This window comes from Acipenser ruthenus, chromosome 16 (assembly GCF_902713425.1).
Source record: "Acipenser ruthenus chromosome 16, fAciRut3.2 maternal haplotype, whole genome shotgun sequence".
Classification (NCBI taxonomy): domain Eukaryota; kingdom Metazoa; phylum Chordata; class Actinopteri; order Acipenseriformes; family Acipenseridae; genus Acipenser; species Acipenser ruthenus.
Window position 1 is genome coordinate 28,534,180 of NC_081204.1, and position 27,143 is coordinate 28,561,322.

Below are 27,143 nucleotides of genomic sequence, written 5' to 3' on the forward strand. Positions count from 1 at the left end.
CCTTTATTTGTGGTCACAACATTTCTTTATGTAGGTTCCCAGCTGTACTGCTCTTGGCTGATTGAATATATAAACACTCTTTGCTCCTGAACAATTCATATCTTCCATCTCTTCTGTGTGTGTGTGTGTGTGTGTGTGTGTGTGTGTGTGTGTGTGTGTGACACTGCAGGCTGTTTCCACATAAAATGTGCCTTTCTTAGTAAAGAATCGGTGGGCAAAATGCAAGTCAGCCTTTGACTGCTGAGATCCAGTCAGGAGAAGGTAAAGCTAAGAAACAGCAAGAGCATTGAAACCAGGCTGGGGAACAGCTTGAGCACAGCAATTTCAGAGGTATCACTGATAATTCATTTATTAAAGAGGACTTTGCTGTTGGTTTGCCTAGCAACCGTTGCCAAGCTGTCTGGTCAGCAGCACTGCATGAGCCAAAGGCCCACCACAGTCAGACATTGGATTCTACAGCTTGCTGAAACCAGCCCAAGCCCCTGGCTGTAGCTTCTCTTACTGGCAATAACAATTGCCAAGGCAACAGCATGGGCAGAGGTATTCTCTATTGGATTTAGAAAGCATGCAAATAAAGTATTCAGAGGCATTTTGCTGGATATTGAGGTGGAGGAGTAAGTGAATGGAAAAATCATTTTTTTTGGTAATGAGATCGCAAGCAAGGTACTTCAGCTGATGCAGCTGGGATTACCTGCTAGTAAAAACTTGTTCTGATTGGGGTGACTGGTCATGGGGTATTTGCTGTCCATTTTACCCCACTCAGATCACATACCTACTAAATGTCTTGCTATCCCTGAATAGATCATCATCCACTCTTCAAATGTATGCAAACCATTTTAATCTGCGAGCTGTCTTGCAGATCTTGTACTTGAGTTGGGGAGTTTATTTTCCATTTAACCCCAAACGAACACCCTGCTCTCTTAATAGTTGGATACCGCCCCATCTTCAAAAATTAGGATAAAGATGGTAACAAGCAAAATGATTCATAAGTACCATCAAAATGCTATCCATTCAAGTGGAACATGTGTGGTATTTCTGCAGTGGTGACTGGCAAGACTGGTGTCATATTGAAAATCTTGATAGTCTTGATAGTCTTGGCAGTTTTGTGTTGAAGTGAAGAACAGATCCACAGTGAGATTCCTGATGTGAGTTCTTCCTCTTGTAAGACCAGATTCATTATGGAAGCAAGCAAACCACTCAGAGTGCTGTGCACACCATAGCACAGGCACCGCTACTTAGCAACCTTCCTGTAAGCAGCCATGCGGCTCTTCAAAGACATTAATGGCAAATATGACTTGACAATTAAAAGCAAAATTGCAGCTCGGAGCCAAGCAATTCCAAATGAATGAAGGTTCTAGCCAGCCAATATGGTCGCTAATAGTCCCAGAGTAAGACGTGCAATCTATTAGTCATACTTGTAATTAAAAATGGGAATAATTTATTTATTTATTTGTTTAAATTTAAGTTTCATCAAGCACATTTACAGAGCTGGCAGGGCTGGCAAAAAAGGGTTACTGCAAAGGGTATCTCAAAACATGAGGGTGAGGTCTGTCGCTAACAAGAGCAAACTAACCCCCACTCTAAGCACACTTCACTGTATATAGGCTGCTCTTGCTACTATTGGGGAAAACCAGTCAAGGCATAGAAGTGCAACTTGGCAAATGCTGGCCAAAAGGATGCTTAGCAAGGTTTTAGTACTACTATCTGGGCTTACGCCTATTCATATTTTTGCATTAACTGCCATTAAAGTGGCCACCATAAAGAATACATCATGTATACATCAGTATGTTGTTTTCATGTGAAAAAAAAATAAAATATCCGTGACTGATCCAGATACAGCCATGTGGCAGAAATAAAAAAAAGAAATTCCTACTAATATAGAAATTACACTATAAGGAAATAGATTAACTTCCATTGATCTTTTGATGTTTTCTGTAGAAGATCTACCATGAAATGAAAGAGGTAGAAAAGAAATGCCTGTTGCTGTAAAACGCATTTAGCATTTCTATCACTGTTATTCATTACCCTCGTATAATAGATATAATTTAGTGCACAGATGTACAGAAAATATCTCATCTGCAACAGGCCGATTCCTGCATGCATTGCAGTACTTGCACCAGATTGAATTCATGCTTCAAAATTCCAGACTGTTTTTGTTGAATGCTAACATCATATGCATTGTTGGTACAGGGTTATGGTTGTATCACATTTAAAACAAGACCTGTACAACTGTTGCAACTGAAACGTCCCAGCATGCACGTGTCCAGTGATGATCATGCAGCAGATCGAAGCTTGATTGTCTCCTAACACCAGCGAAGGGCTGATACAAATAGGAAACAATTGCTAAATTGGTAGCAGTATAGATATCGTTCTGTGCAAAGCGCTTATTTTCTAAAAAGAGCAAAAATGTTGTAAAAATGTACAACATTTCAACAGCTCCTGCCTGAAACTAAGTTCTTCGAATGAAAAAACAAAAATGGTCCAATGAAAACTGATGTCGTTTTTGCTCCCATGATGCATACGTATCACATAAACTGGTCTCATGACAGCAATGGTGCTGTTGTCACATTTGCGTATCAATCCCCATTTTTTGGCCAACTGACATGTTAATGTCGTGATCTGTCAATAAACTCCCACTTCTACCACCAAGCTCAGATTTGGTCGTGTCGCTTCACACTTGTGGGTTTGACGATAGGAGATTCTACACTCATTAGGTAGAAGGAGTTGACATGTCTCAGTGGCACAACAAACATCTGGGCCCTGTGTCATCTGTGTGCGAGCTTTAGCTCCGAGTGTATAAACACAGCCGACGCACGTCAGATTCAGAGGAACAATTAAGCCTGCAAGGCCAAAGCAAGGCCGAAGTGTTGACACAAACAAATATCAAAATGAGACAGCTATGGACGAGACTTTACTTTTGTGTGAAAAAAAAAATAGATGTCACATTTGGGTCAATCTCAGCCAGCATGTATATAGACACATTCTCTGTAATGCCTGTGCTATCTTCCTCTAACGGTTTTTACAATTGTACATTTGCATCTACCTGACAGGAATATATAAAAGTCCTTGGTAATGTGTCTAATTTTTGTCGATAAACTTTATCCAAGGTGACTTACAGAGACTAGGGTGTATGAACTATGCATCAGCTGCATCTCACCCAAAAGACGGAGCACAAGGAGGTTAAGTGACTTGCTCAGGGTCACACAATGAGTCAGTGGCTGAGGTGGGATTTGAACCGGGGACCTCCTGGTTACAAGCCCTTTTCTTTAACCACTGGACCACACAGCCTCCTCCTGATGTTGTGTTTGAATAATGCAATTTCTTTGAACTAGCCGACCAAACAAACACTGTGAATGTATTTGTATTCTATAGCTTTATCTAAGAAAACAGATACAGCAAATCACATATTCTCCTGGAATATGAATCTTGTCTTGACCTGCTTCTAAGAGGCTGATTCAATTAAAAGAAATAACACAAAGCTCTCTTGAACTAGGCAAGTCAGTGAAGTGTGTGATAGTAGGTCAGGGCTAAATGAAGTGTCATACCTTAAAGTCACTACCTACAAGCTGGTGTTGAAGACTTTTTTATACTTGATAACAACGCATGGGCATTTTTTAAAGAAGTCTTGACTGGCCCCTAATCTAATGGAATTCTTACACCTTGAAAATATCTCTTTTAATACACACACACAACGAAACACTGCATCCTGATGAACAGCCCCAGGTGTGCTTGCATTAATCCCTCTTTGAAATGCATTTAATTACGTTATTTTTAGCACAGCGGTTTGTAAGGGGGAGTGTTGTGTCTGTTTTATGTGCTTTCAAAAAAACAGCACAAGAACCGAGCATCATTTAGTGTGGTTTCAGAAGATCAAACACTGTCAGTAAATTCACTAAGAGAAGGAATAGTTCATCTGTGTTTTTTGTGGTAGGGCAGATAATGGGACTACAAAAGGAATGCCTAAGAGCTGGTGGGCAGGAGCAGCCCAAAGGAGAATCCAAACGCTGTGACTCCTTACTCAAACAAGCACAGTTACAGATATACTGGAGGTTTTCATCAGATCTGCCTGCTCTTCAGATCAAGCCATACCTCCTGCCTTCAAATGTCACTGGTGACTGACAGCTTTTAACAGACGCAGTTAACAGCAGGGGTAGGGTTGTCAGATAATGACATTTGCCATTATTGATAATGGGCTAGATAAGCAACCCTGTTGTACATAAGAACATATTTTATACCACGCGTGTGGTGTCGCAGTAACGGCTTTGCCAAGCTTTGAATACAGAGAAATGTTTAACCTGTAAAACAAAAATGAATTACTTCATTAAATCTATCCTTATCAGGGTTAATGGGTGGGAAAAACAGAAAACACAATTATTCTTTGTGGGTAACTCCAAAATAATCAATTCATCAGTAAAGACATGAAAAAAAAACCCATCTGGCAGGAAATAAAAATCAAGGCACTAATAAATAAGCTTGCATTAGGAAGCTTCAGTTATTATCGCACCATCACGCATCAAGTCATTTCATCTCCCAGTTCCACAACTTTTCATTCCTTTAAGGCAATAAATCATCCATACTAAAAAATGATCCATAATTTAACCCATCCCTGCCTAGTAGGGCAGTAATTATTTAGCTGATTGGTAAAGGAGTGCAGCCTGGCTTGCTCACAGTTAAGCTAGAGTAATAGCTTTGTCTGCTTCACTGCTAGTATTTGTCATTCCCATGAACTTTCTCTTTCGGGAAGCCTGTTCATGAGAGGAGGTGTGAAATAGTTTGGGAGGTTAACCTTGGCACCACCAGCATGACCTCTTTAATTGAGTCTCTCCATTGACTGCTTGAAATGGCTGAAAGACAGGAACAGTGACAGTGCATTTTGCAGGTTCTTTTTATTTTACTTTGTAGCTGCTATACATTGGAATTGTATTAGTTATTATTAACACCTGGGGATCCTGGATATATAGTGGAGTCTAGGTCACGGTAGCCAACTTATTGATTTGTGATTAGATGGCTAATTAAATGGATGGTGGTGAACTTTTCATTTTTTTTTTTTTTACAATAAGTTATACAATATGCTGAGAATACAAGTTATGATAAATCCATCAGGATGTGCAGTATGACATACGTATGGCACTCAGACATTTGTATAATGTCTTGTGTATATATTTGCATGGAATATGTATGCTACAACTTATATTTTAAAGTATAGTGCAGCTAACTGTAAATTAATCCTGCAGTGAAGATGCTGATTCTCATGGGTTAAGGTCAAATAATCAAATACATGTGATCAATACTACTACTTGAACTAATAATAATACTAATAATAATACTAATAATAATAATAATAATAATAATAATAATAATAATAATAATAATAATAATAATAATAATAACACTATGTAACACAATTTTTGTTCCTGGGTAGTAAGTGTTATTTCCTAATTGCTTATGCCTCAAAAGTATAGAAAATGGCTATTATTCCCCACAAACTTTGCTTTTGTGACCAGGACAGTGATATTTTGAAATGTACCTATTTCCAATGAGAAAACGGGCGAATTTGTGTCTTTTCGTTCACATAAAGTCAGAAAAAAAACAACATATGAATCCAAATTAACATGTATTTATACTAAAGTAATACAAAAATGACTACAAAAGATTTAGAAGTGAGTAGTCTTTTTGGTTGGGGTAGTATGGGTTTCTCTCCTCAGCTCCACCTCTGAAATTGTCATCTGGATCTACAACGTCTTCCTCGCTCTCTGACTTGCTGCTCTCTTCTAAAGACGGCTGCTCTCTCTCCGGAGGAGTGGGTACGGGGAGCTCATGGCAGTGTGGCACCGGGGCGATGGATGAAGGAAGGTCTGGATACGTGATAGCAGGTGCATTCTTGCCAGTCCGACGTTTGGAAGGGTCCACCATGCAGAAGTAGCAGTTGCTTGAGTGGTCAGTGGGTTCCCGCCAAATTCTTGGGATAGCGAACTTCATGGCTCTCTTTTCCCCTCTGTACCATCCTACAAAAATACATTTATTTCACCCATGACTAATGTGTAAGAGATTCTCGCAACATTTTTCATATATGATATATTTTTTCAATAACATTGAAAATTGTAAAACATTTTAAAATTAAAAACTTTTACAATTTTAAAAATTAACAAATTTTATAACATAAAATTCCGAGCAACAATTGTCCATCTTACCTTCCAGAGTTTTTTTGCAGTGCTCGCAGGTGAAATGAGGTGCCCAGGGTTTGTCTTGATCCCCGACAGGCATTCTGAAATATGCCTTGTAGGCCTCACACATCTTAGCAGATGCTTCCACTGAGTACTTTTTCGCTCTTGTCTTGATAAATTGGCCGCAGACATAGCAAAATGCGTCTGCCGGATGCTTGCAGCCTCTTGATGCCATCTCAGAAAAATGCAGATATGTATCCACTTAGGCAGCTGGAACTAAACTGAACTGGTGGGCTTAAGGCCCCTGTATTTATACTACTATTTATATTACTGGAAAGTTCTAGAAAGTTCTAGAAGTTACTCCAAGTTTACTCAGCACTGAATCTATCTGGAATGTTCTGAAAAATAGGTAAATTTCAAAATATCACTGTCCTGGTCACAAAAGCAAAGTTTGTGGGGAATAATAGCCATTTTCTATACTTTTGAGGCATAAGCAATTAGGAAACACTTACTAACCAGGAACAAAAAAAAAAAAAATTGTTACACGGTGTAATAATAATAATAATAATAATAAAAATAATAATAATAATAATAATAACAACAACATTACATTCCATTACTATTTTGCTGCAGCACAGCTCCAGAAGTTGATATACTGTACCAACATTTCCTTTGTATGCTAATTAGTTATACTCGGAGGTGTCAAACATGTCTCCAGATAAACAGTAATCAAAGAAGGTAGGGAGGATAGTTCTGTTTCAAACAAACAAACAAACAAACAACCCCAGAAGACTGCAGGGGGGTGGAGCGAGTGTGATGGGGTATGCTGGGAAATGTGGCATGCTGGGAAATGTGAGGCATGCTGGGAAATGTGGCAGGTCATCTGGATGACTTATTATTAGGGCTGTTGCAGGCTGGGGCTCCAGCCTCCCATTCTTCATCCGGTGGCAACAGCCCCACACTCTGCTACTCTGCTAACCGCATTCATTGATTTGCTGATGAATCAATACTGCATCTGGAACAAGAGGGAGAGTCAAGAGGGGTGTGTGGCAGAGGTGGGGGCTTTGCTGACAACATGTGCTTGCCGCCTATGTTGTGTTTTGCATTTCTATGACAATAATAGCCAGATTACAATATTATAATCAAATGTAGCCCTTTATACTGTATGAGGAGTGCTTTAGCCACAACCTTCATACTCATCGTACCAGAGGTAGTGTTTACATAGTGACAGTGTGGAAGAGGCCTTCAGACAGAACCAGCACGGGAAGCCCAAATGAGACTTATTAGATTTGTTTTGAGTAGAGCTTGCCAAATTACCTTTTATGCAGTCAAAGATTCACAATGCCATGGCTCTGCATTAAGAGGCAATGGAAGCACAAGGCAATTACAAAGGCATGAGCCATTGGTAGAAGAGCACCACTGTGATAACAGGATCACAATGGTCAGGTACTCAGTTGCTGTATAATGGTATCAGGGCTGGTGTGCTAGTGTATCAGATGCTCCAGATCCACTGTGTTAGCATTGCTGGTCTCATCTCATTTAAATAACTTCAGCGGTTTGGAGGGCCAAAGACAACATGTCAGTAAAATGACAGCGCTGGTTTCAATATTATTTTCCTCATAAGTGGCTATAAGGTGTTCTGCCAGTTCCAGCTGAAAGGCTTTGACTCATTTACACACTGGCTAGCTGGGTCTGATTCCTAACTACTAATCCTACCCTGGGGTTTATTACGACCTGTGAGGAGGCATATCCGTAGCAATGGGGGTATAGTAGGCCACACTTTAAAGTTTCACATATCAATTGAGTTGAAACTTGCTTAGGACGTTCTTTAGCAATCCTTATAGAATCTGGGAGTATAAGGAAATTAATGTGAGACACATACGTGCGTACAGGATTTCTCACATTGATCTTATAGCTAGAGCCGGGGTCTCTCACTGGGGGGTCGCGACTCCCTGAGGAGTCCCACAAAATGTATGAAGAATAATGCGTTCCTGTGATGTATTAATGAAAGGCTACATTAGGGGGATTGCAGTAGGCTCTGGTTACTTCTAGAGTGTTCCAGTTAGAAATGTTTGAAAAGCACTGATCTGGAGAATCAGGAGATAAATGCAGGAACCGGTCTATCTGTGTGTGCTACCATTTTAATATGCACATAGGGTGTATGTGATCTATTTATTTAATAATACTCTAAAACCTCTAAGGGGGGTGGGGGGCTGTACAGCATGTAATAACATACTTGTTTTAAGATCTTAATGCTGCAATTTTTTATGATATAATTTCCCCCCAGCAGTGATTAACATGCCAAAATACAATAAAAATGGTACATGCAAGAGCTTGTTCATGAGTTTAATAGCTTTGCAGATCATTAAAATAAATAGACTTGCCCCAGTCTACAGTGCTAACCACAAAATATATCCGATTATATTACTGACTACACTACAGCCCTGATAAGAAAACCTTTTTTTAGGTGAGCTCAGAAAATGACACACCGATAGCTTGCTTTGCCATTTAGAAAGGGAACATGTTAAACTGTAGAAAGTAAATGATACAGCCCACATCAAAGAACTAAACCGATTTCTTAATGCCACTGCGTTTTAACTGCATTTTGAGCTCACTGTTATTACAAAGGGGACCCCCACCTCTAAGGGCAGGGTTCACAGTATCAATGGCTAAGCTGAAACGCCTCCCAGCTGTCTCAGTTACACTTCCCGCATCAGCTTAAATCCTGTGAACACAATAGCAGCCTCCGTGTAGAACGAGAGATTACCCTCAGAAATGATCTTCATTTCACCGAAGGGCATTGCAACGTGAATTGGGTTGATGAAGTGCTGCTCGGTGACAGGACCAAAGACACAGAGTCTGAGGTCTGCTATTAACTTGACTTTGCTAGCAAGCCTTTTCAGAATGGCAGAGAGGTTAGTTTTGCTGTTCTACACCTCTGCTTGAAGCCCTTCGCACCTTGGCAAGCGAACACAATGAACGGAATTGAGAATTGATAAGTGTATGAGGCCTCCTAGCACTGGCACTCATCACAGCTGGGAAGGAAAATGTCTTCTGTATGTGATATATAATTCTTGCGAGGAAGAGGACTAGAGTACCTGTCTTCTTCTGTCAGTGTATGTGAGTTTCTTTGGGCGGTTCTCAAATACAACCACTTGGGTATGTGCCAGTCCTGCTATACTGCATTTCAATCGCACTGCTATTGCTAAATCCGGTAATGGATTTTCAGTGACTAGATGGTCCTATTATTGCTTTGAAACTCCAGTATACTTCAGGGTCTGAGACCTAAATCACAGCCTGTTGGTTTAAATCTTCTGTTTATCAATCCTGCCACTGGCTCTCTGTAATTCTACCTTCCTATCTGCCACCTTAGGCTCCATGACAGATTGAATATAGGATATGTTGGCTGGTTTAAGCTGCGCGCATTCAGGACAGGAGATACCTTATCTTCATCATTTTTTTTTTCTCTTTTAAACTGCAGCGAAATGCTGTGAATTCAAATAGAAGGTTACTGGCCTGAAGTTTAAACACATTGCACTGTAGCTGAGGTCCAACTGAACTCCAGCAGCAGTTAGAATGCATTAGTGAAGTGTGTTCAAGTTTTGGTTTTCTTTTGATAAGGCTGGGTTGTCATTTTAATGTCCTGAAATATGTCTCGTTTGAAGTGTGTCTTGTTTGTTTTTTTCTTTTGTTTGAGTGTTTGTCAGAGAAGTGAAAGAGACATGGATGAGCATAGTGTTTTCCCTGTGGGATTGTCTCCCAGTTAAGTTTTGTATTCCATAAAAGACACTACCGTGTAAAATAAACCAGCTTCATCTACTTGGACAGGGTTTGAAGCACACAGTGGGGCTACCTCATCTAGTCTTGTTCTCTTTTTTGTGGTTGCTAAAAGACCAGTATTAATCAGGGGAAAAGGGACCTGATTAGATCCTATGTATAGTTTTAATGAATTTTAAATGAGGAATGAGCTTTATATTTTTCCATTTCTAATTATTCTTGGAAGCTGCATTGTTAATAAAGCTTGTCCACTGATGACCAATCTATGTGCAATCAGTGTAACCAGATAATCCATTTCACACTCACTCATACTCACTTTAATCAAACAAATGTTTAATTATTTTGTAAGAAGGACAGCCTGGAAACAGAATATGGGAGGAGAAATTTAGCAAAGCTGTTTTGAAAACTTTAGCTTTAAAAAAACATTTTCTTACCTGATCTGTATGACAACACTGTCTGGAGACATTCTATTATGTGTGTGTGTGTGTGTGTGTGTGTGTGTGTGTGTGTGTGTGTGTGCAGATTTATAGTGCTTGCTGGGTCAAAAAAGTCTCCACAAGGAAAGTCTGACAAAACCTACCTTATGAGGACACAGGCAAAGTCCTTGTAATGTTTTAGATATCATTATTGTGTGTGTGTGTGTGTGTGTGTGTGTGTGTGTGTGTGTGCGTGCGTGTGTGGGGTTGGGGCCGTTGTTATGATGACATGACTGACTATCAAAAGATAAAATAATTTGAAAAGAAAAAATGGCAGTGATAAAAATATTGATAAAAACTATTTCAGTATTGATCATTTAGTACAGTACTTACTATGTAATAATAAGTAGAATTACTCTTAAAAATGCTCCTGTGATGGGGGTTGAGAGGTTAAAGTGGTGATGTAATAGCACGGGGAGGGGCTTGTGATGATGGTTGATGACGAGGGTCTGGACAATCTAAAAATAGTCCATACTTGATGATGTAATACTTGAACCTCCCCAATTGTTGTTGTTTTCTAAGTGCACAATCCTCTCCACAATCACTTCCTTTGTAAGAGGATCCCCCTTGACCCCACAGCACAGAACACCAGTGGAAGAATCCGAAAAATAAACACAAATCATAAGTATAAAGAGGTGCTTGGGAAACACCCCTCATGTGGAGCCCTGATTGATTAACTGATTGCTTATTGAATTTAATTTTGGCATTGAGTCCCTCCCCAAGACGCTTCATTACTGTTGCAGCTTAACAATTTGAAGAGAACAAAATCTAGTCAATGGGAAAAACTACAAAAATATAGATTTGAAAACGTGTCACAACACTAACTGCCTTGCAGTGCCGTTTGAATCTACAGTGTATCAGGATTTCTGCATGCTGTATAACAGTTCTGCTCACATTAAATAAAAAATACAAAAAAAACATGAGAATAATTTCATTACTCCTTACTTGAAATTAATTCTTTCAGTTAGGGTACTACGAGGTAATATGTAATGGTTTCTTCAGTGTAATTAGAATGACATCCCTTTGGTATTTTAGAATCTTTTCAGTAAGGGATTCCACCTCATTTAAATGGCTGACCTATTTACAGCGTACTCTGTAAAGCTTGGTTGCTTGCAGCAGCGTTTGGTTAAATGGCCAGTTCAGTTGAGTGGTGCATGAAATGGATAAATGTTGCTTGACTGTACAACTTGCATAAATCAGTCTGACAGTAATTTCTACCATTTATTTACTGCTGTTGGTTCATAAATTAGGTTTTATAAAGGGATGGTTCAAACTTTTCAAGAATACACCAGTCATGTTTTTCAGGCCTTCACACCCCTCTGTAAAGAGCACATATGAACATTTGTTTACAAATTTAAATGCAGAGTTCAATCCTGGGAAAGGCAATGTTGGGTGTTCTAATAAATAGGAGAAAAATACAAATCTTTTTTTTAAATCAGTAAATACTAGCACAGCACAAAAAAACCCTGCAGATCTGAGATAAATACAATCTTATAACACAAACGTATAAGAAATTATGGATTACTCAAAATGACATCTTATTACCTTATTTATTTTACAGTGCATCTTATCTTATTAACATTTTTGTTGTTAAATAAAACATTGTATAGTAATTGCTTAGTCTAGTTTATAACAAGTGTTTTTTGTTTTTGTTTGTTTGTTTAACTAGGCTTTTTTATTATTAACATTTTTTACATATTGTGAAAAATATACATACATTGGGAACATTTTTTGTACATTAGTGAAAATGACCCATGTTAAATCACCTGTATAGAAAGACCACCTATATATATATATATATATATATATATATAACACTTTTACATTGACTTACAATTGTTAATAATGCATCCAATATGAAAACAACGTTAAGAACTCCATTATGTTATAAAGCTGAACACCACTAATGTGAAAATATAGAAATAGCTTGTGTGACTCATATTTCTGTCTCACTGTCTGAAATATTTTCAAGGGAAACCCCACCAGCCCCCACCCCCAGCAAACCCCAGCTAGAATAATGTCATCCCCCCCCCCCACGATGGTCCCAATTAGAGAGGAGGTTGGGAGATTGACGTGCCAGTGCATGAAAACAGTGTGCCGAGCTGTCCCGCGGGTGGGTAGTTGGGATTTTAAGCACGTCTCCACTTCTATCTGCCTCCAGTAAGGGGGTTCCAGTCGGCTGATTCATTCCAGCAGACATCCCCCATTACTGCGAGTCCCACAGCTGTGTGGAAGACAGAGCTAGGTTTGCATTCTAATATATATCCCACTCTACTCATAGCCACCGCTGAGACACTGTGCTCTATAGTATTCAGGGTTTGGGTTTGAAACTAAGGACTAAATAACTCCTGGGTTTGAATCTGCATTTGAAAATACTGAGACAAGGAGAGCCAGTCAGTTGACATCCTATTTTTTTAGCACCACTGGATTCAAGCAAAAAATACAGCACATGTTAGTTCTTTGTTCTGTGACGCTATTCAATCAAAGTCTGTCTTAACACTCGATGAGTCCTAAATTACTCTTACATATATACAGCACCAACGAAAAGTAATTCTGGCACTAGAAAGGGGAACTAACCCTTTTTGGACTTTGATCTGCTGCTAGATCAGTAGATGATTAAGAATAATTGTGTTTTCTTTTGTAGAATATACAAAGTGGAACTGTCCAAGGTGCTGATTGTTTATACCAGAGTTCCAAGAGCCTTCAAAAAAAAGGTCAAGGGCACCTCGATGAAAATCTATTTCTGTTTAGCTACAATAAAAGATGCTTCACTGGGAGTAGTCATAACTTTTAAAATGCAATCATAAGATTGTCATTAATATTAATCTAAAATACTTGACAAATGTGCCATTATCAAGACACACGCACAGGCACCTGGACAAAATGTGCAAGATATGCAAGATATTTCAGTTTTTTATTTTTCTTAAAAATATTTCCCAACATAAAACCAATGTCACCTTACAATATTGATTTTGAGTTTCAGAGTTTTAAAATAAAATATCAAACAGAACGAAATTTCAATGTACCATTTGTAATTCAGTAATATGAGAGAATTGGTCAGGGGTCTGAATACTTTTGCAAGGCACTGTATATAGATATTCTATGTATAGTGACCAGATAAATTGGAGTTATTGCAACTGCAGCTTAACCACATAGTTGCTGTATATATTCACTTACTGCATTTTTCAACTCAAGAATGAAAACAAGAATAAAATAAGCTAAAACACAGTTTCTGCTGAACTGGTTAATAGGTACAGTGGTCCAGTGCTAATTACTCACTGGGTAAAGTAATCTTGTTATGCTGCACTAGTTGGTAGCTGAAAGCACGCAGGCATGATGCCTCAGGGTCATGCTTTTGGATAAACTCCTGGGTAGCAATGGAGAGCCAGGCTCTCAGGGAGAGGGGTGTACCACAAGGCTGGCTGTTCCTTCTCACATTGTCTAGTCTACTTTCACACAGACACACACACACAGACACACACACGCACACACACACACACACACAGTCAAAGCAATGACCTGAAAATGTGTTTTTCTGATTTTTCAAAAAATGAGGAGTTGTGTTGTTTGAATGTTAACCCCTAAGTGTCTTCAGATGTAATTTTATTACTTTATGGTGTTTGCAATAATTCTGAGCAGTACTGGGCTCTGTTACTCCCGCATTGCATTATTAAAATGGTTCTCTAAATCTGCCTTTCAGACTGAACAGCCTCCCTCATTCCATTGAAAGTATGTGACAATGTTATTTTTCAAAGCCCAACCTACTACTCTCTCTCTCTCTCTCTCTCTCTCTCTCTCTCTCTCTCTCTCTCTCTCTCTCTCTCTCTCTCAGTTTAATCACAGTATAATTAAAATTACCTTTGACGCTCATTACTTTTTATGTAGATGGATTGTTCCATACGTGTTGAGTGTTTTTGGGTGTGGTTTTGTGGTTTATGCAGCAGGTTGGAGGTCAGTGGTGGTTTTACACTTTTTGTTTCTATTTTTATTTTTGTAATACTATTTGAAATGATACCTGTAAAACCAAATAGTAAAATGGTAGAGGTCACGTCTTTTAAACATTAGTATTCCCTTTCTATCTACAACATGCAATAAATTAAAGCAGTTGAACATTTAATTTAGTAGACTAGAGATTGACGTCAAATTTCAGGACCCTGGACAGATGAATTAGGAGATAAACTATGGCTGGCACTCTGAGGATAAAGTGCATTACTTGAATAAGGTTGCAATAGTTTTTTTGCAATAGGTGTTTTCTTGGTAAAGATGTCATTTTAATTTATTTCAGTTTTTTTTTTATGCACATATTTTGTCTTTCTAATTTTTACTGATGAAATATTTCATACCAATCAATCAACGGCCCTTTTTTTATAAAGCGTTATTGAAATACAAGTGTGTTTTAATGTATTAAATAATATTGTATATTTTATCACAGTCTGGAACTGTTTCATTTATACAGAGCATTATTCAATGTAACAAATCAATGACTCTATATAGAAAATGCCTTATGTGATGATGGGACACCATTGTATACAAGCTGTTTCATTTTAATGTGTTTTTTTTCCTCCTCTGCAGGACTTGATGACTGCCTTCAACAGTACATTAAGAATTTCGAGCGGGAGAAGATCAATGGGGAGCAGCTCCTTCACATCACCCACCAGGAGCTGGAGGAGCTGGGGGTGACCCGCATCGGGCACCAGGAGCTCATTCTGGAGGCTGTGGATCTGCTCTGTGCACTGGTCAGTCTCCTACACACACATTACTGAATACACAGGGGCACATGTACCTGGGTCTGCATGACAATGTCATAGAGCCCTGTGCTGAAGCAAGAGCAAAGACGCCATTGAGAGGATTCAAACAATAAAATCAGGAAGCAGCAGCTTGATTTTTATACCAGTAAAATTGTCTAGGATTACATTTAGTAAGTACAAAGAGGTGTACGCCTTTGGGTCCATTAAATTAAACTCAGCTAAATCTAAACCTGTAAGGTACTAAATGGTGAATCTAAACATTGAGGTAAAACTGATCTTGTTTAGGGTAATGCTTTTTTTGCAAAAAATATATATTGTTATCAAGTTTTTACATGGGTCTACTAACTTACTTACTTACTGAAAAGAGGAAATCTGTGGTGCAACAAATGTAGGACATGAGCCAGCATATCTAGTACAGGCAGCAATTGAATTGTGAAGTGCAGCTCTCTGGAATGGATTCTGGAAGTGGAGCTAGATACAAGGTCTAGAAAAACAAGCTGTTTACTCTGCAGCCTCCTGGCAGGCTTGTAAACTGACTACATGTGTAACCGGAAACCCCGGCACTAATTAGTTAGTGTACCCTGCAGTGGCACACTCAGGATTGATCAGGATTTATTATCCTCGATTCTCAATCATCCCTTTATTGCTGCAGTTTCTGTCAGCGGTCAGTGACGCACATACAGTACATTCAATAAAGGATCTCATGTTTGCCGGGTTGAATTTTACAGTCAACAATTCCACTTTTCATATGTGGGATTTTCTTTCTGGGTTTGCGTAATGTGTGACATTTAAGTGCAGTACTATTTTGAGTTCCTTTCTTCAAGAAGAGGCATGATCCTGTGGTCAGATCACTGAGCTGGGAGGTTACCGAGATGAGAATGCCTCTCTCTTTCCCGGTCTCCTTTTGTCTATAAACTGTATGCTGATTCATGTGTAAACTGGCTGCAGCTATTATTTCTGCTATCCCCGCTTAAATGAAGCGGACATGAAGTTGACTTGAGTATCTCGCTTTCTGTTTAACTCACTGTGTCTTTCATTCATTTTCATCAGTTTGCATAATTATATACTTACATCTGTCATGCAGTGTTTATTTCTGTGTATGGATACTAGACCTGAAGCTGAATGCAAGTTTAGTTTGTTTATTTCCTTCTGCCTGACTAGAATCTAAAGGGGCTGGGCAAACTTATCAAGTCTGTAGCACAGTAGAGGGTAATGCTAAAGACGCTCTTCAGCATAAACAATTGAGAATATCAGTATCTGGGGTCTATGGAGGTTCCCTGTCTGTCTGCCCGTCCATCTGTCTGTGTTTTACAGTTACATCTTGACATATATGAAGAAAACCGCTTATTCAATCTTAATGAAACTTGCTAAGGACATTCATTAGCACGAGTTACACTCTGGGTATATGGAGGCCCAGAGGTGTAGGACTACTTTTTCCAAATAGTGTTTTTGATATACTGATAACACTGACATGTTCAGCATAGACCTTATCGGCATTGCGCTTTGCTGTGGGGGGTTTCACTGGTTTAAGGGGTGCTTGTATCACCCCCTGAACCTATTCCACATTGCTAATCTCAGCAGCCTTGCAGCATCAGAGGGGGGGAATGCTGCCAGCTGTGTGCTAACAAGCATGTCGCTGTCTCTGTGAGTTCACTCAGACTGACAGCGTTTCATATGCTGCATTTCCATCTGCTCCTGCAAACTCGGCTGCAGAACTCACCCTGGTCTAGTGTCAAATAGGGACTGCTGATGAATCCATCTGAAAAATCGCTGTTCGCTTTTACAAATAGGAGGATACTGGTTGCTAACAGTCTGCATGTTTTTTGTCTCCTCTATGCATCGTTTGCTAATAAATAGTCACAGGGATGTTTGTTTACTTATTTAAAGTCTTTTAACTGCTCATTAGGTGATTTCCAAGCAATTTGGAGAGACCGGTTTCTGCTAGGCCACGCTGAGCAGTCTGGGTGTTGACAGTGTACCAATTTACATCAGTTTTTGTTTTGTTACATTTTGCTAAAGGAATACAAACAGGAGGCATTTCAAATGGCTTTTAAATCAGTTCAAGTGATAGATTAAAGACTGGATATTAATACTACTACTACTACTACTACTACTACTACTACTACTACTACTACTACTACTACTACTACTACTAATAATAATAATAATAATAATAATAATAATAATAATAATTTGTGCTAATAAGCAACTTGCAAGTATGATCAGTTCTAAGGCCATATTTAATTCATACTAGCATGCAGGCTGTGTATGATGTAAGAGCTGTGAAACGCTCCTGCTTTTTTCCAGAGAAGAATATTTCCACTGTTCTTGCATCACCTTGAAGGTTGCAAAAAAATAATTTATTATAAAAGCATTGTAAAATGCTTAATACTATATAAGCCTGGTAAAAGCAAAATTATTGATGCAAACCAAGGTAACAAAAACAATTATTTACAATTTGAATTCCAAACAGATTTTTTTTTTACATTGAAATAAAATGCACACACAGAATTGAAATATAAAAATGAGCTTGCATAACTGTTGCACTTTAGTATTTCACTGATGCAAACCATTAATAGTACAGAATAATACATTTTATATTATTGAACGAGAGTGCAAACTCCAAAATGAATCAAGATAATATGAAGAACTACTCACAAAAATCCCCCAAAACTGGAAACATCCTCGGCCAGTCAAGTTCACCATTCCACCATTGGCCAGTAAATGCCTGCTGTACACAAAACACTGTAATAATGCATTAGACACAACTGTAGGCTACAGCAAACGAAACTCAAAATAAGGACGTAGCATTACAATGTTAAAATGGCTTGATTTTTACCCATGCCTGCAGATGGAACAGACAAGTATTTTTTCTTCTGTCACTTTCTGTCGGTATCACAGCCAAATGGTGAGAATTAGCCTTGGCTCAAATTCACAGGGGTGAAAGTTAGCCGGGGGTGAGCATTAGGCTGTGACACCGGCTGCACAAACTGGTAACTGCTTTCTCTTCTGATACAGGTCTGTAAATATCTGTTTATTTTGTAGTTAAGGCAGATTTAAAACGTAGCTGTATTTATTTGTTACCCATGTAGATTATATTTTGAAACTGAAAAATAATAAGTAACTAATTCACAGTATTTGTTTGGATGAAATATTGAAACTATTTATAATTAACCCTTAATAAACCTTAAAGTACCATATTCATTTGGATTAGACCATACAGTACCATTCTGTGGGCCAACAAGGTCAGACTGCTTCTATTAATGACCAATGGAATAGATGAAGTATAGAGAGTGATGCACATTAATAATAAGGACATTTCTGACTATCAGCCTTTTAGCTAGATCTCTGTTCTGTGCAGGTGTTGATTTTCAAAATGAACACTTGCAATCTATTAATAGGGATTTGTTCAACAATGTCCTAGATACTGAAGTGAATAATTTTGTGCATTTGTGCATTCTCTTTTAGTTTTTAACATTATGTGCATATCAGTTAAATGTATCTACCAGTTCAAGGGACAGGCCCATATATATATATATATATATATATATATATATATATATATATATATATATATATATATATATATATATACAGTGCCTTGCATAAGTATTCACCCCCCTTGGACTTTTCCACATTTTGTAGTGTTACAACCTGGAATTAAAATTGATTTAATTAGGATTTTTTGTCACTGATCTACACAAAATAGTTCATAATGTCGAAGTGGGGGAAAAAATCTACATATTTTTCAAAATTATTTACAAATAAAAAACTGAAATGTCTTGATTGCATAAGTATTCAACCCCTTTGCTGTGACACCCCTAAATAAGCCCTGGTGCAACCAATTGCCTTCAGAAGTCACATAATTAGTTGAATGGAGTCCACCTGTGTGCAATTAAAGTGTCACATGATCTCAGATTAAATACACCTGTTTCTGGAAGGCCCCAGAGTTTGTTAGAGAGCATATCTAAACAAACAGCATCATGAAGACCAAGGAGCTATCAAAACAAGTCCGGGATAAAGTTCTGGAGAAGCACCAATCAGGGTTGGGTTATAAAAAAATATCCCAAACTTTGAACATCCCCCGGAGCACCGTTAAATCCATTATTAAAAAATGGAAAGAATATGGCACAACCGTGACTCTGCCTAGAGAAGGCTGTCCACCAAAACTCAGTGACCAGGTAAGGAGGGCATTAGTCAGAGAAGCAACCAAGAGGCCAATGGTAACTCTGAAGGAGCTGGAGAGATCCACAGCTGAGATGGGAGAAACCATCCATGGGACAACTATAACCCGGACGCTCCACAAGGCTGGGCTTTATGGAAGAGTGGCGAGAAGAAAGCCATTGCTGAAAAAAACCCATATCAAATCCTGTTTGGATTTTGCCAAAAGGCATGTGGGAGACACAGCAAACATGTGGAAAAAGGTTCTCTGGTCTGATGAGACCAAAATTGAACTTTTTGGCCTTAGCGCAAAACACTATGTGTGGCGCAAAGCCAACACTGCTCATCACCCTGAGAACACCATCCCCACGGTGAAGCATGGTGGTGGCAGCATCATGTTATGGGGATGCTTTTCATCGGCAGGGACTGGGAAACTGGTCAGGACTGAGGGCAAGATGGATGAAACCAAATACAGGGAAATTCTAGAGGAAAACCTGTTTCAGTCTGCAAGAGACCTGGGACTGGGGCGGAGGTTCACCTTCCAGCAGGACAATGACCCTAAACACACAGCCAAAGCTACACTGGAGTGGTTTAAAAACAAGAACCTGAATGTCTTCGAATGGCCCAGTAAAAGCCCAGACCTCAATCTGATTGAGAATCTGTGGCAAGACTTGAAAATTGCTGTTCACCAACGGTCCCCATCCAACTTGACAGAGCTTGAGCAATTTTGCCAAGAAGAATGGGCAAAAATTGCAGGATCCAGATGTGCAAAGCTGGTAGAGACTCACCCAAAAAGACTCACAGCTGTAATTGCTGCCAATGGTGCTTCTACCAAGTATTGACTCAGGGGGGGTGAATACTTATGCAACCAACAAATGTGTTTTTTTTTTGTTTTATTAACTTTTGTGTCACAATAAAAAATATTTTTCACCTTCAAATTGTTAAGTATGTTGTGTAAATCAAATGGTAAAAATCCCAATTAAATCTATTTTAATTCCAGGTTGTAACACTACAAAATGTGGAAAAGTCCAAGGGGGGTGAATACTTATGCAAGGCACTGTATATATATATATATATATATATATATTTAAATAGTCAGTGTTGAAAATAGCAGTGTTATTGGTGTTTCCAGGATAAGAAGCTGAACAGTCTATAAGGGTTGCTTTCTGATAAATAAGAGTACCCAGTAACATATTCAAGAATATATATAGAATCCAATTAATTATATTTTAGTGTACATTTTAACAAAAAACAAAAACAAATATTACAGTACCATCCAAAAACACTGCAGTATACTATATTTTTTATATAATTAAACCAGACAGTGTTACAAGATGGTCTTTTGTTCCATTTTGCCTCTTTTCTGCAAATTAGAACCAGCGTGTGTGCTCAGCATGAGAAGGTTACAGTACAATATTAGGTCTGTAGTTTTGCTGCCTGTTCCAGGGAAATCATGAGTAGCCTGTAGAGTCAGCCTCTGGTCCTTTCTGAACACCTCTCCACTATCAGTTTACTAGTCTATCACTTGTTCCACTCAGCCTCTCTGCCACTGTTAGCCTAGTTAGCAGACCCTACTGCCTTTCTAACACGGGTCCGGTCTCTTGGAAATCCTGGTCCTATCCTTAAGAGATCTCTTTCTCACACATCTGCTCTCTCCTGTCTCCATTTCCCTCCAGGTCGGCTTCAAAAGCACTTCCTCTCTCCTTCGCTGCCTCTCAGCCTGCTAATGGGACTGCAGCAGCACAATCCTCTGTTGTTTCACACCGCAACAGCAATAACAAACAAGGCTGAGAAAAGCAAATCGCATTTCATGCGGTTAGGGACCCTTTTATTAAAGGTCCTTTTGAAGTGTAAATTAAGTTAGTGAGGGTAGGAAAGGAGGGGGATGCTGGGTTAGTCTCTTTCTCTCTCTCACCGACTTGATGTAACAATCCCTCAACCCTTCTCCAGTACAGCAATCCATTTTTTCACCAGCTTAATATTGAAATGCATTCCTTGCAAATACCAATTAACCTCACTGGCTTTAGATTCAACCTTCCTGGCTTTGATCAATGTGGAGCCAGCGCCCATGAACATAATACACTGTAGCCAAGTAGAGTGCTTGGCAGCAGCAGTGAATGGCTGGTGGGGGCACTGGGAGCAGTTGTGCATGTAGTGTCTTGGACCATGAGAAAATGGAATCACCAAAAGCCATTTGCTTGCACCATCTTGGGTGTTGTCATATTGTTTACAATTAATTGTCATTCTTAAAGTAGATTTTCTAAAACGTCAATGCTGCTGTGGGTGAGGTTATATAGCTGCCTTGGAAATGACACTTTATTAGGAAGTGGATGCTTTTAAAAAAAGTGATACAAAAAGGTATCCCATGTAACACCCAGCCTACTGGTTGATACAGTTCACTACCAGTACCTGTACTCAGTGTTTGGGTAATCGTGTATATTGATTATCAAACTGACATCACAATACTCTGCAGCCAGCAGCTTCCACATGGAGCAATCAGTAGTCTTCTGGGACCTTTGCCGCTGTTCTTAAAGATGCATGACAATAACAGTGGGCATTGATTTTCCAGATGCAGACTGAGATACAGAAGCGAACAAGCCAAAGTCCACTATTACACCCCTCTGTAAAACCCCCTGATAAATCTCTGCTTCAACCCATTTAGCAGTCAATTTCACACTAGCTAACTGGCCAAGGTCTTTATACTACGCAAATGTCACCTGGTTCCCATAGCACTGCCGTATGATGATGTCCCTATTTTATTTAACAGATGTTTCCCATGATGAGTCTGCATCCTATACATCTGGGTATCTTGGTTGAGCTTTCCTGTCTTCAGAGCTATAACGTTAGTATGAAACTGCACAGACATCTTTTGGTGTCAGAGGACGGGGTGTATCAGTTTTCATAGGACTGTTTAAATATTGTCAAAGTAATGGCTTCCTCCCTGGTTTGTAATTGTGATAAAAAAAAAAAAAAACAGCAGCGAACAAGGGGCTGAAAGTGACAGTGTGCGAGAGAAGTCCAAAATAATTGACAGCGCTCTGCAGATGGAGTATTGATTGGTCAGCGTGGAACGGAGCGGAGAGGAGCCTTTTGTGAGGTTTCACCCAGGCAGTGATGAACGGCAGCTTTGCAATCTCTGAGTAATTGATTGTCAGACTAGACACAGAATTGTGGCCATCTGGTTGCGAATGGAGGCCTGAAGTGGTTTTTCCATTAAGGGGCTGTTAAGGATGAAGTAGTTGTGTGTTTTTCTGTGGTCTTCTGAAGACGGCCTTTCAGATACAAATTAAACACTCTGAGCTGAAACATGGGGAGCTGGGCAGCGCAGCAAGTTTGAGATGAGCAACAGTAGCTGCAGTCTGTACTATAGAATTCTAACACCAACCCATCACTGTCTGTTTCAAGACAGCAAGACTGGTGTTTAGGGCTAAGGACTTAGTGGCTATGATTCAGGAACTGGACTAGGTTAATGGCTATGAACCTACTTAAAATGTTGGCACTACTAAGAGACGGTGTGGCCTAGAGCTGAGGTACTAGGAGGCATGTGGCATTGTGGTTAGAGCCTGAAGATTGGGAAGTAGTGTGGCCTAGTCATTAAATACAATTTCCAGATTGAAAACCATTCCCTGAGCTGTCTGCTCACATCTGTCATGACCTGAATCAGGCCCTTCATCAAGAAAGAAGCTCATTGGATTTTCTGCGTGATGTATGATATTGTTTAGAGTAGCTATAATATGTTTATTGTGCATTTGGAGGGCAGAACTAATGTGGAAAGCAGATGCAGTGTATCTGTTGCCCAGCAGGTGGCCAAAAGAGACATCAGAAGCTCTCAAGAAGGGTTGGTTGATAGTGGTGTACAGTCGTACCATCAACTCCCAGTACTGAGGTCTAGATGGAAAGTTAAACTTCCATTGCCCTATTGATGTCTATCATTTTTAGAAACCTGATTGTGTGCCACTAATAGTCGGACACATTATTTTCAAAATATATAGACTAACCTGACTATAACAACACTAGATTCTGCTGTATTCAGCTCAGAGCAGACATATAATGTTTCCATGTTGTTCCATTAAAAACACATTTCACAATCAATTAGTTAAACTACACTTTGCAGATGAAGAGCTTGAATTTGCTGCATTCTCTCTCTGCACGTAGTGTGTGAGGCAGCAATTTATGAGGAAAACATTCGAATTGAACTGCCTTGTCTGTACCGATCCTCCGTGCTTCTTGGGATCAGCAATGGGTTAAATGGCAGCTGCACTGCTGAAAGATTTATCTCCCGGCACTCAGCTCAATGCCAGCTGACGCATGTGAGTGCCAGTGAGATGGCAGGAGACGGGTCGATTCTTCTGTTACAGGGGCTTAATTATAAAGGTGACCTCGGTGCTTGTGGCACTAATACTTCAGGTGTTTTCCAATGCGAGGGGGAACAGATTGGCTTCATGTACTTTGTTTTCTTCTCTTTCTCATTTTGTCTACCATTGTACAAGGACAGCTTGTAGGGAGATTCAGGTTGGATCTAGGCTTTAGGCCTCATCATTTCTTAATATTCTTGTTTGTCGATATCAAGAATCGCATAGAATGGGAATTATATATAAACATTGCTATAGTATGTTGTGAACTGCAGTAACAAAATCTGTAAAAGGTCAGATTCATGTAAAAGTGGTCAGATTCATAATTTAACCACCCCACACTAAAGACTCCCTTGAAGTGGAATGCTTCTCTTGCACGCTCATCTTCAGGCCCAGGATGTAATTCTGATTGCTTCTGTGGTTCATGATGGCCATTAACAAATCTTTTATGGATTTGCATGGAGCGTTTCAGAGCTGGATCATGTGAGAGCATGACGTCATTCCAGCAGAGGCGCTGACATGACTAATCGCTGTGTTGCAAACAGCAGCCCTTGTCGGCACAGCCAGACGAGAGAGTCTGCACTGAGCTCTAGCTGAACACAGAGTAGGAGCCAGAGACAATGAATATCTCTGTCAGCTCTTCTGTTGTGACCTGAACAATCCGGAATCCAGCCCAACCGAACACATCCCAAAACCTATACAGACAGCCATTCCTATGAGATTTATACAGTCCATCACTACCACCTTCTTAAACCGGTTTGTGGAAGCCTGAAAAACCACCCATCATAGCAGCTGTTACTGGAGCAAATGTTTTTATCTTTTTTTTATTATTTTATTTATGACCAAGAATGTATACAGTAGCGACCAAAAAACATTTAGTTTTGAAGTCTGTTGGTTTTCTGTAACCTGCCTTACCCATCATTTTAAACCCTGCTTATTACAATCAAATAAACAATCAGTATACTTTTCAATACTTAAACCCAAAACAAAACTGTTCTTTAAATATAAACACTACCACACCTCTGGTGATGCAGGGGATTGACCCCTGGTCATTAAAAACCTTGGTGTCAGTGCCTGAGTTAAAGATTTTAATGAACAAATCATCCAACAAGTCCATGGTGAATGCAAGATGACAGTGGTCCTTTTTTTTCCAAAAGACAATCAAACAACCTCATTGCATGCTATTGTTCTTTTACTCCCCGAGATGGAATGATAATTGATTTGGAATTCTGCAGTTTGGTTTCCCCGCTCTTGACGGCAGATTAAAGTGTTCTAGAATGAGCTGTGCAGCTGTGTCTCTATCTCTGCACTGCACATTGCCTGGATTAACACACGCACAGAGTCGGGGGAAGCACTTTACAGGGACACAGAACGATGGATCTCCTCGAGTTCTGATCCCCTAATTAACACACGCACAGAGTCGGGGGAAGCACTTTACAGGGACACAAAACGATGGATCTCCTCGAGTTCTGATCCCCTGATTTAAGCAGTTATAATGATGTACTTGGTATGTTAAGTGTGCACATGTACCACTATTACGGGCTCACTGATGAGTACCTGACATGTACTGTATACTCCACTCTGTACAGGACAATATAAGAATCGATAGCGATGCATTTGTGTGATATTTACCCAATTATTGAAAAACAGTTGCATGTTGCATGTTAATAAACAGCTAAAAGATATGCAATATTCAAAACTTCATGACCAGCTGCCTTTTTATTTATAAATAATATTGGAGCAGGAAACGACTGTACAAGTAAAAAAAAAAATCTCACTATACATATGGATTATAAACACAAATTGCAATGGCCATCAAATGGTGGACACCACTTATTGATATATAATTAACATGCAACCGAACTTCAGAAAATCGATCCATTGCATATAAATTAAATTCTTAATTATGCCATGCATATTTGCTGTTTAAATACCTCCAACACTGTCTTCAGTAACCACACTCCCTTCAGCAGGTGTGCTTAACATACCGAAGCACTGGAAAGCTGTAGCTCTTTGGAGTATTTTTCATTGCCTTAATAGCCAGCCTGTAGTCAATTGGAGTCTGGAGTAGTCATAAGGGTAAACTGTATGGTTGTAATGTACAGCAGCAATATATAAACATGATGTAATCAAACTTAAAACATGAGAAAAGGTGATCCTCAGGATGAAATACTCTGCTGGCCATTTGTTTTATTAATTCCATGTCATCTTATCCTTTCAACCACATGTAGATCAGCAACTTTCTTTGTAAATGTGTAAAATGTACTGTTTCCATTTTGATCCATTAAAAGCTGCCTGCAAGTGCCATAGCAGCTGATATCAGAGAACCTGTAGAGGTACACTTCATTCTATCTGTGCTTAAATGTGTGTAAAGCAGGATATTGTGGGGTGTTGTGTGTCTGAAGCCCTACGGTCCACTGTGATATCCGGATAATAATACAAGCCTGGACCCACTTCCAGTTACGGTGGTCAAAGGTTTTTAGTTTCTTTACAACAGGCAGGTTTGTTGTCTGGGGTAGTGTAGCCAGTCCTGCTCCTTGGCTTGTTGCATTGATGTGCCTCTGACTCTTTAATTCACACAACAAAAACAAATAAACACGCAAGGACAAGAAACCAAATAGAAATGAAACTATATACACGTGTGCAGGGCCCCAAGCCTGACACATCCATCCATTTGGTATAAGGGTCTGCAACCATTGTCATCCCACGGAAAGTCCATGTTTCTTTACTGTGGATAACCACCATTGGCAAACCTTGTGTTATAGTGTTATCTTTGATCATGTGTGACTTTCAGAATAACTGTCACCATGAGCGGACCCTGTGAAGAATCTACATTGACACAGATCACAGACACAGCAGGGAAAACCATAGATAAACCTATTTGACCATGAAAGTGCACAGTACCTTGAAGCAGGGCATTGCTAATCCGTCAGTTAAGCACATCGGAATTCATAGATATTTTCTGATCACACTTCAAAATGACATGGAGGGTTTTAGTTCAAATGTCCTGGTCTAAATACCAAGAGTCCTTTTAGTGTATTTATGCCTGTGAAAGGATTTAAAACCACCAGGGACACGCTGTTTTAATTATTTAACTAATTAGATCTATCAGATTTGAGACCTTACACACACATGGGATTTTACTTATCCAAACAGTGGCTATAAATAGCACAACCCTTTTAACTCAACATTGATACAGGGCTGAATTATTGAATCCCAGAGGATAGAAGCACACCCCTCCAAAAACAGTGGGTTTACAAGAGAATATCTAGATCCAGTATAATTTGTGCTGTATTTGTTTGTTTTCTGAAATAAGTTGTTGACGTCCACATCATTCTTACGCTGCAGCTCGAGGTTACCATGGCAACAAGATAAACAGGCAAGAGAACTGAACAGAAGCTGATCAACCAAAGAATTTATCTTGGCTATATAATTGCTTTGGATTAATTTGATTCGGCAACAAAT

The 27,143-nt window shown here is 39.3% G+C and overlaps 1 protein-coding gene across 4 annotated transcripts in view; it reads left to right on the top strand.

The window, feature by feature from the left end:
- Positions 1 to 27,143, top strand: part of LOC117412451 (connector enhancer of kinase suppressor of ras 2-like) — a 111,447-nt gene that overhangs the window by 12,673 nt on the left and 71,631 nt on the right. For all 4 annotated transcript variants that reach the window (XM_058989293.1, XM_058989294.1, XM_058989295.1 and 1 more), the window contains exon 2: positions 14,990 to 15,153. In XM_058989293.1, coding sequence (XP_058845276.1) covers positions 14,990 to 15,153 — 164 coding nt within the window. The remainder of the gene's footprint in view (positions 1 to 14,989; positions 15,154 to 27,143) is intronic.